This window comes from Corythoichthys intestinalis, chromosome 4 (assembly GCF_030265065.1).
Source record: "Corythoichthys intestinalis isolate RoL2023-P3 chromosome 4, ASM3026506v1, whole genome shotgun sequence".
NCBI lineage: Eukaryota > Metazoa > Chordata > Actinopteri > Syngnathiformes > Syngnathidae > Corythoichthys > Corythoichthys intestinalis.
The window spans coordinates 12,317,621-12,331,879 of NC_080398.1; the positions used below are offsets into that span (position 1 = coordinate 12,317,621).

A 14,259-nucleotide genomic window follows, 5' to 3' on the forward strand; every position below is an offset into this window, starting at 1 on the left:
ATGTCTAGAACATATTGATGAAGAGTGAACAAGATGAAGCATATTGTTCCATTGTTCATCTGAAATATTAATGTTGAGGTCGCAGTTCCAAGTTGTTCTAAGAGTGTTTAAGGAAGTTGAATTGATTTTAAAAATTAAACCATATAAAGTCGACAGTAGGCTTTTCTGTGTTGGTTTGGCTAAAATATTTGACGCATTTAACGCACATGCCCCGCTCAAAAAGATTAAAATGACAGCACATTGTAATGTCCACTTGTTACTTGTGTTTTTGGGTGTTTTGTCGCCCTGTGCTGGCGCCTGGGTGCGACTGATTTTATGGGTTTCAACACCATGAGCATGACATCAACAATGGCGAGCTACTAGTTTATTTTTTGATTGAAAATTTTACAAATTTCATTAAAACAAAAACATTAAGAGGGGTTTTAATATAAAATTTCTATAACTTGTACTAACATTTATCTTTTAAGAACTACAAGTCTTTCTATCCATGGATCGCTTTAACAGAATGTTAATAATGTTAATGCCATCTTGTTGATTTATTGTTATAATAAACAAATACAGTACTTATGTACCGTATGTTGAATGTATATTCCATTCCAACAATAATTTACAGAAAAATATGGCATATTTTATACATGGTTTGAATTGCGATTAATTACGATTAATTAATTTTTAAACTGTAATTAACTCTATTAAAAATTTTAATCGTTTGACAGCCCTAATTGAAACTAATATTCTGGAAACTTCATAGTGAATGTGTCAGCATTTTATTTATCTATTTTTTTATTAAACAACACCAAATCATTTAGGGGGCCAAATTATGAGGGCGCCAAAATATTTTAGGGTTAGGTCTAACGACGCCACTGATTTACCCTATCAATTAATAAGGTTCTTATTGGTGAGAATTGTTGCCCTGACCGCCGTTCACCCAATCTGTTTGGTCTTACTAATGTCCCGTCTCCAGCAAAAAGTGTAAATGCAGGTTATGCTGTTATATCGTTCCTGCCAATATTGAAACCAAACCTACGCCCAGGGCCGTTCCTGACCAATTTGGTGCCCTAGGCAACATATTTATTGGTGCCCCCCCGACCTATTTTCGTCACATATATTTAAACACTCACACTGAAAAAGCACATTATCTCTTTGTCATTTATTATATAAAAAAAGACAACGAACAAGTGCAGAAATTAAAAGAAAAATGCTGTAATAACTATTCAAAAGCACCAATGAAAACACTTAAAAAACAAATGCATTAAATACATTACAATTTTTATTACAATATGATTAACACCCACCCACACAAACTTATATAAAGACACACAGAACACTTTAAAATGCAACTTTTTTTTTTACCTTGACTTATGACCTTACTCACCTTGTCTTCACTGATGCAAAAGCGTCTATTGCACTTTCATATGACAGTTTTTTTGGAAGGTGCACTTCTTTCCTGGACTTGGACTTACTGAATTAATGACACATTTAATAGCAAATGTTTGCATTTAAATCCGTGGCACTTTTTTTCCCCCATACCACAGAACTTTGAAATTATTAATTACATATTTAACGGTGTATTTATTTAATTAACCTTGGCACTTTTAGGCAAGGCAAATTTATTTGAAAAGCACAATTTAACACAAGGTAAAAGTGGTTCACATCACATGAAAATAAGACAATTTTAGTCTCCCATACACTTTGTCCAAATTTCTCTAAAATTGGAGGGGGAGTAAATTTAACTAAAAGTAATCCACAGCTGGCTTAATACTGAAAATATTTCTAAAACAACAGCCTGGCTAATGATACAGTATACTTTTGCTTTAGCACTAAGTCATATAAATTCTATGTAAATAACCGCTAGCTTGCAGTTGCGCTAAGTCTACGTGCTTACGCTGTTGAAAAGAATTATCACAACAAACCTGTTTTTCTTCACATCTTTGCTGTCTTCTTTCTTTTTCTTCTGACCCGAAGGGCTTTTGTCCCTTCATGAAGTTGACTTGTCACCTTAACGTCGCTCAATTGCGGAGGCTAAAAGAAGCACCTTCAGGTAGCTCCCTGGTCTGCTGGGTGCAGAGACTAGGGTCCGTGGTGAAATTATCGCATCACAGGAAAAAGTGAAACGGGCAGAAGGCACATTAGAAAAATGATTTCATTATTATTTAAAGACTTATTATTAACGGTTTTGTTTTTATTCTGTTTGATTGTTTTGTATAATTTTTTTGAATACTGCTTTCATCAAATATTATTTGAATATTTTTCTTGATGCCTTTTTGGACGCTGGTGCGCCCTTAGGCGGTTGCTTGAATTGCCTTATGGGCGGCACGGGTCTGCCTACGCCCTCGATTGAAATTTATTTTTCAGTACAGCTTTTGCAATGGATTTGATTGTGCGGAAGTTGAATGTGTTCCGTTCATCACAATGTACTTTTTATCACAGCCACTAGAGAGAGCCACCATGCTCGTAACATGGAAGTTCCTCTGCTTCCAGTTAGTGTTGGCGCATCGCTCTCTCAGGACCAAGAAGTGCAGTCCTCATCAGCTCAGTGCTTCAGTACCACAATACTCCTGGATGCCGCATAAGAGGGAAACAGAGAGAGAGAGAGCCAGTGAGGCAGCCCCGGATCTTGACTTCTTCGTACAGGCTGTATCCACTGTCCTGTCCCGTTTTGGTGCAGAGTGTCGCGTGGTAGTGTATGGTGGAGGTGGTACCGGGTGTCATGCACGCATGGAGACGCTCCGAGTAGGATAATAAGAAGAGACAGCTGCGTAGGGACCTGCTACGGAGGCTCTGTCCGGAGTCGCCCGCGGTTTTGACCTCCCTCAGTCGGCCTTGCATGGAGGACACACCATGGCGACGTTTGTGTGCAGGGTGCAGTTTTTAGATGATACTGATCCATTCAACAGCACCAACTTTCCGGAGCCCAGCAGACCTCCAGTGTACACATTCAGGGAAGATATTCCTCTCATCAATCAGATTGCTGGAGTGCACAGGCTGCTAAGAGCCCCGCATAAGGTATGCACTGTTGACATGCTCCTTAATGCTTAACCTGCGCTAGTGTCCACACATTAATAATTAGCCCCTGGAGTTGCTACCAACAAATGGGTGGACCAATGAGCTAGTGTGCTTTGGTGATTTGGTAAACTGCCATGCATTTTTACATCAATGCATGAATGAGAGTTATTGTGTGTGATTATAATCTGACGTGAGAATAATTTAGTTGAGGGGAGGAAACATCTGCTCATGTTTACTTTAACCACATTAATCCCTGAGTTTGACCTGATTTAATAAAAAAAATCCTGTCAAGAAACATTCATTGTCCTATAGTGCCATATAGGATTTTTATTTAAGGGATTGCTTTAGTAAGTACACGCAGAATTGAATACCTGCCTCACTGTTCTCAGGTACAAAATTGTCATTTTCCTCTTTTTACGATTGTATTGGCTTCCTCCTACATGCTGGGGGAAAAATAACCACAAATTCGTTCATTTTACCAGAAATAATCTATATTACAAAATTGTAGAGCATGAGAAAGAAATATCTGAGACTGAAGATTTAATATTAATAATTAAAAAAACAACAACTGAATGATCACATGTGAAATCATGTACTTAACATAAAATGGTGGAATAAGTGAAAACATGTTTTATATTCTTCTGTGTTAAAAGTGCTCACATTACTTTTTTGCACACGCTTGACATTCTTTCAGGCTTTAAGAAGTAGTCACCTGAAAATGTTTTCAATTCATAGGTGTGCCTTATCAGGGAGTTTAGTGGAATTTCTTGCTTCATCAGTGGAGTTGGGACTATCATTTGTGTATTGCGTTGAATGAGGTGTATCCAAACTTTTGACCTGTACTGTAAACAAGACAAATAAAAATATAAAATAATCAACAAATAAATCTTTAACTGGACAACACAAAACAACAACAAATAAGTTTTTGAGTGGAGAAAAAAGTCACTATACAGTGGAACCTCTACACATGAAGTTATTTCGTTCCAGAACCTTTTTTGTAAGTTGAAATGGTCATATGTCGAGCAGGATTTTCCTATAAGAAAACATTATAATTCCATTCATTCATTCCTCAGAACGAAAACCTACACTAAGCCCTTAATAAATACTGCTGGTACTAGTGCTGCAACGATTAATCGATTAACTTGAGTATTCGATAAAAAAAAAAAAAAAAAAAAAAAAAAAAAAAAGAATTGAATTAAATTTTGCTGCTTCGAGTATTCGTTTAATTAAAGTGGCGTTGTTATGGTTTATTTTGATAGTGTTTGCATTTAGTTTTATTGATTTGGGTGGATACACTGCCCTCTAGTCTGCTTCATTTCACATGGCTGAATCCAGCTGCTCCATGTTAAGACCAACATAAGCTAAGTTTTTGTTTGAACTAATGTTTTTATTAAATTCATTCGTAATTTAGTTTATCGCTATATTTGGCAGTTTTTTTGTGGGAATATGTGTCTGAACCATTTGTTTAGAGCATTGTAAAAAAAAAAAATAAAATAAAAAACTTTGCGTTTTATAGCATTTAAGCTAGCAGACTTTTGCTATGTAAGTTAGCCAATTGTTCTTTTGCTGTACATAGATCCTTATTTATTTATTTTTTTATACCGTTTGAGGCTCGGCTCAGGTATTCTAATTTTTCATGTTTCTTATACGATTACTCGATTATTTGAACTAACTAGTTCATCGAATAAATGACTACTAAAATAATCGATAGCTGCAGCCCTAGCTGGTACTATTGCAAATAGCAACTACACAGAACAAAACAAATAAATTATGAATAAAAATAGGAATAATAATATAATAATAGTAATAATAATAATAATGATACCTGTAATAATGAAACAAATCGGGTTCTAATGTGGGGAATGTGTTTTGCGTGGTTTACCTGAGCGTGGCTGACGTGACAGAGTGAGAGAAAACTTTTTATTTTTAAATTTCATGTTTAGATGTGGTGGCCAGTAGGCATGTTGTGTTGCACAAGTTCTGAAATAAATGATTAAAAACTTGACAAAGCTGGCGTTTTTTTGGCGGTTTCACAATCATAATAATTGTCACCTTAACTTATAAAGACTGGTGAATGCAGGTCGGAGGAGGACCGTCGAGATCGTAGACATTCTCCGGCCGTACTGTCGAGCCAGTTCACAGAAACGTACACCACGCTCATATTTTTCTATCATACCCATCTTCATTTTAATGGTAAGCCTCACCTTTTTCCTTTTTTTCACCACCTGCACTAACATTCTTGGAACCCATGTTGATTTCTCTCACAAGACATGCACCTGTCTTGCGGGAAAAACAAAGAAACTGCGGTTGTCATAAATCGTCGTATTTCAAGCATTTCGTCGGATGTAGAAGCAAATGGTGAGTCAAATTTTACATCGGATGTCGAAAAGATTGTGTGTCGAAACGATCGTATGTTGAGGTACCACTGTATATATATAAAAATGTAATTTCACAGGATAAATGAATACAGTATGACCAAAAATGCTTTGGGGATATTAGGGGTGATGGGTGTACCCATCCGTCCGTCCGTCCGTCCGTCCGTCCGTCCATCCAAACACACCCACTCACCATAGATTTCAGGTGTAAATCCGCGAAAAAGATACATGTCCTCACAGCAGGAAATAATGTTCACGAACGCTCTAGAATTGACCGAAATGTGTGCACGTAAATGTACCCGCTGGTGAATTTGTTTTTTGTCGCTCATCCTCTTCCTGACGGAAGGAGAAACTGGTTTCCTTTGTAGAAGGTTGTTGTATGCTTGGTTTGAGAATGTGCAAGCATACAGTACCTATGAGTGATTTTAAAAATAATGACTAATAATTATGATAATGACACTGTTTAAATGCAATTGATTTTATACAATGATTTAGAGGGTTTGATGCACACTGTTCACACTTTCATGAATGAAACATGTTGACGCCCACATGTCAACATGTTGACGCCCACATGTCAGAAAAGCAAGGATTACGTCCTCTGATTTGCATCAGATGTGTCTACCAAATTCCAAAACACTTGTTGTATGGACTGCTGTGGAGTTTTACTCCAGGGCACATAGGTGCAGTGTGCGAAAATAAGGCCCTCAAACTTCATGGAGAGCATGTACTGTATTCCTTTGATAAGTTTTAATTTAAGATAAGATCTGGAAGTAAAGCACAGGGATGCACTGGAGAATCACAACTCCTATTGTAGCTCACTCAGTTCGAATAGATCTCATACCCTCAGCTCTCTCAAAAAGGCGGCAACTAAAATACAATAATGTCATAAACTTTTTTTCATCCAAAATGATCTGAAATATGTTGCACATCCACTCTACAGTGAGGAAGGCTTGCATAAAGCTGTATCTAATAGTGCTGGTTTTGACTAATATGTACCTAATGGTGTGGCCTGTGAGTCTCTCAGCAGCCAGTTGACACCCTTAAAGATTTGGAGAAGTCTTCGAGAGCAAGATAGTCCCCCTGATGGAAAGACCTGTTGTATTTGAAATCTGCCTGTTTATAAATAGCACACTTCTAATATGATGCCCAGTGAGTCGATATAGCTCACATGTACAGTCTCTGTGCCTTTCCTATTACAGTCGTTCTGCTGTCTTTGCAAAAGCCTCACACTGTACTTTATGTGCATCCATAGGTGTAAGTGGGTTACAACCCACTCACCCCCCCATAATAATTAAAACCAGCCACCATAACCCCCCCTCTATATCATATTATAATTAGGGCTGTCAAACGATTAAAATTTTTAATCGAGTTAATTACAGCTTAAAAAAATAATTAATCGTAATTAATCGCAATTCAAACCATCAATAAAATATGCCATATTTTTCTGTGAATTATATATATATATTCTGTAAAATACATTGTTGGAATGGAAACATAAGACACAAGATGGATATATATACATTCAACATACGGTACATAAGGACTGTAGTGGGCATTTCACTCTACTGTCATTTAAATCTGTCTATGCTGTCCTCACTCCGAAGCGTCTACTTTTTCCAAAGCTAGACAGCTAGTGACACCTTAATAATCAGACTTCTTCCTTTTTCATCTGATTTATTAATGAAATGGCCTCAAACCATTGTCCTCTTTAGACCGTCGTAAAACTACAAAAAAAAAGTACACAAGCATTGCATTAGTAACAACGTTAGCTTAGCACGCTATACAGGTTCACTAAACATAAACAAAAAGCATCTCATACAAAAAACATAACATTTCGCTTACTAACATAATATGTACATTCTTTACAACAACCATACTTACGGACAAATCTTGTCCAAGGATCATATAAGCACAACATTACAACGTAGACGTCAGCCCGAGACGTCGTGCAGCCATATTGAACTGGCAAGAAAACAATAAACCATGTCGCAAAGCGACCACAAGAGTTCGCTGTTAGACAGCACAAAAAGCCTTGCTGTAAAACTTACCAAAAGGCAGAATACTGTCTGAGCGGGACATGTGCGTTAATTGCGTCAAATATTTTAATGTGATTAATTAAAAAAAATAATTATCGCGCGTTAACGCGATAATTTTGACAGCCCTAATTATAATTATTTAAAATTACAGATTTTTTTTTTTTTTTTAACGCATGATAACTTATGACCCTTCCTTCACCCCCGAGTTTGGAATTCAGGACAACGCGCGCTCTCATGGGAGAATGGCAGCTAGCTTTGGGAGAGATCCAGAAATTTCCTGGTGACCTGATCCTGGCAAAACTTAATTTTGGGTTTAATGTTCAAAATGGGGCGTGTTGAGGTGGCGTGTCCAACGCGAACCCGCCTGGTTTCTTGGTGCGACCAATTATGACAGTTTTTGAGCATGTTTGGATGAAAATACAACGATGAACCTCTTGTGGTCGCTCGAGATGCACTATATGTGGGCAAAAACACACAGAGGATCAGGGCTGGCTGTTTTAGCCCAAAATGTGGCACTCTGGGGCAGATTGTGGAATTAACTGTCATTTGCTGAGCGGCAATATGCAGAACAACTTTTAATGAACGTTTGCAATGAAAGAACATGAATGTTTTGAACACTACGAGAACCTCAAGCAAAGAGGCTCCAGGCGCTTTGCGGTTCTCTCAAGGCCTCCCAAAGCTCACTATTTTCGGGCACAAGAACGTGGCAGATCTGGGTGAAATCCACGTTCGCAGACAAAACTTACCTTTAGCGTTTTAACCCAAAGTCGCAATCTGAGTGGATTGACTGGCGCAAACCCGCCTGAAATACACTGATGAACTGTATAAGTGCTTTGGCAGACAGCCGTTTTAGTGAATTCAATCATTTTATCTCATTTTTCATATTTCATTTTTTTGTAATTTTATATCCTAAATAATATTAAACCACTGATAACAAATGGTGTTCATCAAAGAATATACATATACAGGGTAATTGAAAAGTAGATCCTTAATTTAAGTATTAATTAAATTAATTGAATCTATTTCTGAACAAGAATTTTTATAAGAAACAATCATGAGAAGAAAGTGTATTGCAATGATTTTTATTAAAACTTCAATATGGGCGCCATCATAGACGGATCTACTTTTCAGGCGAAGTAGATGATCACCTTATAGGCCCCCAAACAGCTGCCCTTGTCCCAACGAGCAACGGCTTGGGCCACCGGAGCTAGCAGCACCCCCAACTATTCGTCATGTATAATTATGTCAGCATACCAAACAAACAAATAACAAAACAAAAAAGAAAGCCATTTGAATGCTGCATTTATACTATCTCTCCCCCACACACACACGTACTACAATGGACTGTTCCACGACGACGGACTGAGTATCAGTCGCTTAACTTTATTTAACACCGTTTAGCATCGCTTAGCTGTTCGTTAGCTTCACTTAGCTCTCCCGCAGTTTTCACGCCACTAAGCTCGCTATTTTTACAGCTCACTTGCTACTTTGCATGTCGGCTATCGTTTATTTCGAACACTTGAGCGAACGTGCTATCCATGAGAGCCAAAGTGCAGTGAGGGAGAAGTTGACAACAGGCCTCTCATGCCTCTTTTAACTTTCTGCTTTTTCTTCACACCGAACATAAAATACACGACAGCACACCCTGTGTCGAAACAATGTAGTACAGTTCCAATCAGTCATACAATAACACTCAACAGCTGGTTAACAGCAAAAGCACGTCATGTTTGTCATATAAATAATGATTTCTGGAGTTAATCCCACATACTTCAGAATTAATATAATAATATGTTGAGTAAATACTACATAATACAGATTCTACACTAAGAATAGCTTTCAAATGACACTCTTCATGACAAATATGATTGGCAATGAATAATTATTATAATTATTATACTACCATTATATATAGTAGTATACTATAATAATATTGCTAGAATTTTTTTTCAAGAATTGTTTTGAATAATATTGGAAAGGCAAAGGTAGTGTTCTGAATCTGTTTACTTTCCATTCTTTTGCTCTAGTAAATGCTATCAGCATTTAACCTCATTTTTTATTTGTGATTAATCATTGTTATATACATGATTATTTGTACTTTGATAAAGAATTTAAGTGTTCCAAAATAGTTTTGTGAATTAATAAGCGTCAACAAAAATTTAATTGCTAAATTAGTTTAAAAAAAAAAAAAAAAAAAAGGAAAATTATTAGATTAGTCGATTAATCGTAAAACTAATGGGCTGACTAATCAGGACAAAATTTGTCGTTTAGGACAGCCCTAGTGTACCAGAACATATTTCCTCCACACCCTTCTCACCTTTTTAACCCCTGACCCATGAAGAGGGCCCCTGGATATATTCGCCATAGGCCCCAAAATTGCCAAGTCCGCCACTGGGCGCCAGCATTGCCATCGGCCACCAGTTTCTCAAGCCGCTTGGGAATCGCAATTATTGTACTAGGCATGTGCCGGTTACCGGTTTCACGGTTTACCGTGGTGTGAAAACGTCGCGGTTTCAAAACCACTAAAATTTTCCGTCAGACCATAGTACGGTATTCGCTATTTTTCTTGTGTCAAAAATGCAGCCAGAAGCGGCTTGGCGCAGCAGCGTTCACCCCCTCCCGTTTGTTGCTGTGTGTGAAAGTGACGCTATCGGCTAGCCAGCCAGCGATTCCAAAACCAAATACTCCAAACATAAGGCGTACCGTTCTTCAATTTATTGAGCTCTCAAATCGTGGTAAGTGTAATATACAAAATGAATACATTTAAAATGTTGTACAATTAGATTTTTCCATGTGAGTAGCTTCAACAGATTAGCACCATGGAAAAAGTTTGCCAAAAACAAAACACATTTTCCTTTCAAATTCAATATACAAACTAACTAAAAGCTTACAAAGATGAACGTTAGCCTAGGCCCTAGGCTTAGCTGTGAGAGCAAGTTCGTTGAGTGTGTTAGCCGCAAAGTGAGAAAACAAGCTGGAATCGCTTGAATGAAGGGGAAAAAGTGATAGTGTGAAAGATCGCTATTGCGAAAGATGATCTTGCCCTAAGCACAAATCCACGTTCGCTGGATCAAGGAGAGGTCTCACTCCCAATGTTTTTTTTTTTTTAATTTTTTTTTTTTTTAGATGAAACCTTTCCACAACAATATTTACATTTTAAGTAACTTATACATTTTTAACTAACCTATGAATTCTTTATGTTCTTTTTAACACAAAGGCATGACATCATGTAGACTAGAGTTGACACAGTGGCTGAAAATGGCGAAACTTCACTTAAGCTTTTCCACCCTCAAAAAAAAAAGTCATGCAGTATAAATTTTTAAAAAACTTATTCAGAAGTGTTTTTACTTTTTTATAGAAATTATTTTGTTCTTGCTCTAATCTTGAGCAACTTGAGCTGTGGCTGTGAGTATACAGTGCCTTGCAAAAGTATTCGGCCCCCTTGAATCTTGCAACCTTTCGCCACATTTCAGGCTTCAAACATAAAGATATGAAATTTAATTTTTTTGTCAAGAATCAACAACAAGTGGGACACAATCGTGAAGTGGAACAACATTTATTGGATAATTTAAACTTTTTTAACAAATAAAAAACTGAAAAGTGGGGCGTGCAATATTATTCGGCCCCTTTACTTTCAGTGCAGCAAACTCACTCCAGAAGTTCAGTGAGGATCTCTGAATGATCAAATGTTGTCCTAAATGACAGATGATGATGAATAGAATCCACCTGTGTGTAATCAAGTCTCCGTATAAATGCACCTGCTCTGTGATAGTCTCAGGGTTCTGTTTAAAGTGCAGAGAGCATTATGAAAACCAAGGAACACACCAGGCAAGTTTAAAGCCGGATTTGGATACAAAAAGATTTCCCAAGCTTTAAACATCTCAAGGAGCACTGTGCAAGCCATCATATTGAAATGGAAGGAGCATCAGTCCACTGCAAATCTACCAAGACCCGGCCGTCCTTCCAAACTTTCTTCTCAAACAAGGAGAAAACTGATCAGAGATGCAGCCAAGAGGCCCATGGTCACTCTGGATGAACTGCAGAGATCTACAGCTGAGGTGGGAGAGTCTGTCCATAGGACAACAATCAGTCGTACACTGCACAAATCTGGCCTTTATGGAAGAGTGGCAAGAAGAAAGCCATTTCTCAAAGATATCCATAAAAAGTCTCGTTTAAAGTTTGCCACAAGCCACCTGGGAGACACACCAAACATATGGAAGAAGGTGCTCTGGTCAGATGAAACCAAAATTGAACTTTTTGGCCACAATGCAAAACGATATGTTTGGCGTAAAAGCAACACAGCTCATCACCATGAACACACCATCCCCACTGTCAAACATGGTGGTGGCAGCATCATGGTTTGTGCCTGCTTTTCTTCAGCAGGGACAGGGAAGATGGTTAAAATTGACGGGAAGATGGATGCAGCCAAATACAGGAACATTCTGGAAGAAAACCTGTTGGTATCTGCACGAGACCTGAGACTGGGACGGAGATTTATCTTCCAACAGGACAATGATCCAAAACATAAAGCCAAATCTACAATGGAATGGTTAAAAAATAAACGTATCCAGGTGTTAGAATGGCCAAGTCAAAGTCCAGACCTCAATCCAATCGAGAATCTGTGGAAAGAGCTGAAGACTGCTGTTCACAAACACTCTCCATCCAACCTCACTGAGCTCGAGCTGTTTTGCAAGGAAGAATGGGCAAGAATGTCAGTCTCTCGATGTGCAAAACTGATAGAAACATACCCCAAGCGACTTGCAGCTGTAATTGGAGCAAAAGGTGGCGCTACAACGTATTAACGCAAGGGGGCCGAATAATATTGCACGCCCCACTTTTCAGTTTTTTATTTGTTAAAAAAGTTTAAATTATCCAATAAATTTTGTTCCACTTCACGATTGTGTCCCACTTGTTGTTGATTCTTGACAAAAAATTAAAATTTTATATCTTTATGTTTGAAGCCTGAAATGTGGCGAAAAGTTTCAAGGTTCAAGGGGGCCGAATACTTTTGCAAGGCACTGTAGTCTATAAGTTATATTTAGCTTAATTTCATTTAAAATATTTATTTTTTGATAACTTATTTAACAATATATTCATGTTCCAATTTGCAACTATGGTCTGAAAAAAAAAAATCCTGTTCAATGGAAAAAAGTTATTTTCTTTAACCCATACATCTCGAACTTTTTTGGAACTATAATTGCAATATCGTGATACCGTGAAACCGCGGTATTTTTGCTCACGGTTATCGTACCGTCAAAATATCATACCGGCACATGCCTACATTGTACAATATATGCCGGCCGCACACTACACATTTTTAAAACTCATTGTCAATTTCAAAAACGGGTGGGAACGCCGAATACACAATTATCTTTACTTATTATCCGAACAGGTAACAGTGCACAGTTTGACCAGTAGTACCTACTTCAGGTGGAAATCTCAACCCCCCCCCCAATGCTCGACTCAAAACTAAGCCCTTGTGTGAATGTTTGCATGTTACGTGTTTCAGCCTGGGTACTACAGTGGATTAATTTTATGAGGAAAAAAAAACTTCAATTGTTTCAAATGTGTTTTTTTCTCTTTTTTTAGATTTTATATGTGCTGTGCATTTTTTTCACTGCAGCCTAATTACTGCAGTGTAATATACATTATTGGATTGAGTAGCAATTGGTACCTCAAAAGAATACATTGTCATGCTTCAGTAAGTGCATATTTTGGTCTAAACCTCATGGGTTTGTTCCAAATCCTTCTACAACGATCAATTGAATCAATATCTCTCTCTGTCTTTCTCTGTCGTTCTGTCTCTCTCTCTCTCTCTCTGTCTCTCTCTCTCTCTCTCTCTCTGTCCATCTGTCTCTCTGTCCATCTGTCTCTCTGTGTTACCGCTAGTGAGTGACTTGGTGGCCTTAAATCTGGTTTGTGGAGTGAGTCCAAGTAAAGGGAAAATATTGTTCAATCTTAAAGGAATGGACCCTCACTTCTCACCAATTTCAATCTGGACACATTATTTTCCTGCTTTTTTCTTCCACAAGAAATTACAGAGTCCTATAATGAGAAGTTATGTGAAATGTAGTAAAATACAGGTTCCTCCTCAGTGCCTGTAAAAGGGCCTTCAAATACTTTTACACATTGTTATGCACATTTGCGGTTGTGCTTGTCTGCAGTTTGCACTGTTATTTCTCAATATAGGAATCCCGCAATAATACTTTTGTAGTCTTGATTAGTATAGAAATTTGTCACAAATATGCTATTTTCAAGCAATTTTGTCATACAAGACAGGAAAATACAACTAACTCAAATTCAAAAGCATGTGAAGTCCATTTTAATGGATGAAGATTATTTCAAATACAGTATGCATACAATTCAGACACTCCATATTTCGGTGGCAGATAGTGCAGTTCAATTGGAAATTGCATAGTGTTTATTTTTAGTCTTTTCCTCTAGGGTTAGCTGCTTGCCCGACCAGTGGACCACAGTATGGTGGTTGTAGGGTGAGGCTAAGACTCGGTGTGAGAGCACACAACTTGTGGTTCCTTCTCTGGACTTGGTCACAACACAGGGCCACATGGGTTCAAATCCAGGGTGGGGGCCAGCATAGCAAAGAAAATATTGACTGCAACAATCACTTTCAACTCTCACATATTGAGCATGTCTCTAAATTAAAATTTTCAAGCCCCTCCAAAATGCAATTATTGTCACAATGTTAAAAAAGATAAGTAGCCAGATCTTTAAACCGTTCCATTTACATTCCACGACCATCATACCAATCTAAAGAACGTGCACTGTCACTACAATGTGGTCCACCTCGAAGATATCACACAAATAAGCCTAGATGTCTAAAGGCA

General features: G+C 37.8%; 1 protein-coding gene across 3 annotated transcripts in view; it reads left to right on the plus strand.

Annotated features, from left to right (window-relative positions):
* The first annotated feature begins 2,509 nt into the window (after nt 1-2,509).
* fhod3b (formin homology 2 domain containing 3b) overlaps nt 2,510-14,259 on the plus strand; it is a 173,097-nt gene continuing 161,347 nt past the window's right edge. For all 3 annotated transcript variants that reach the window (XM_057834776.1, XM_057834777.1, XM_057834779.1), the window contains exon 1: nt 2,510-3,006. In XM_057834776.1, coding sequence (XP_057690759.1) covers nt 2,842-3,006 — 165 coding nt within the window. In that variant the 5' untranslated portion in view covers nt 2,510-2,841. The remainder of the gene's footprint in view (nt 3,007-14,259) is intronic.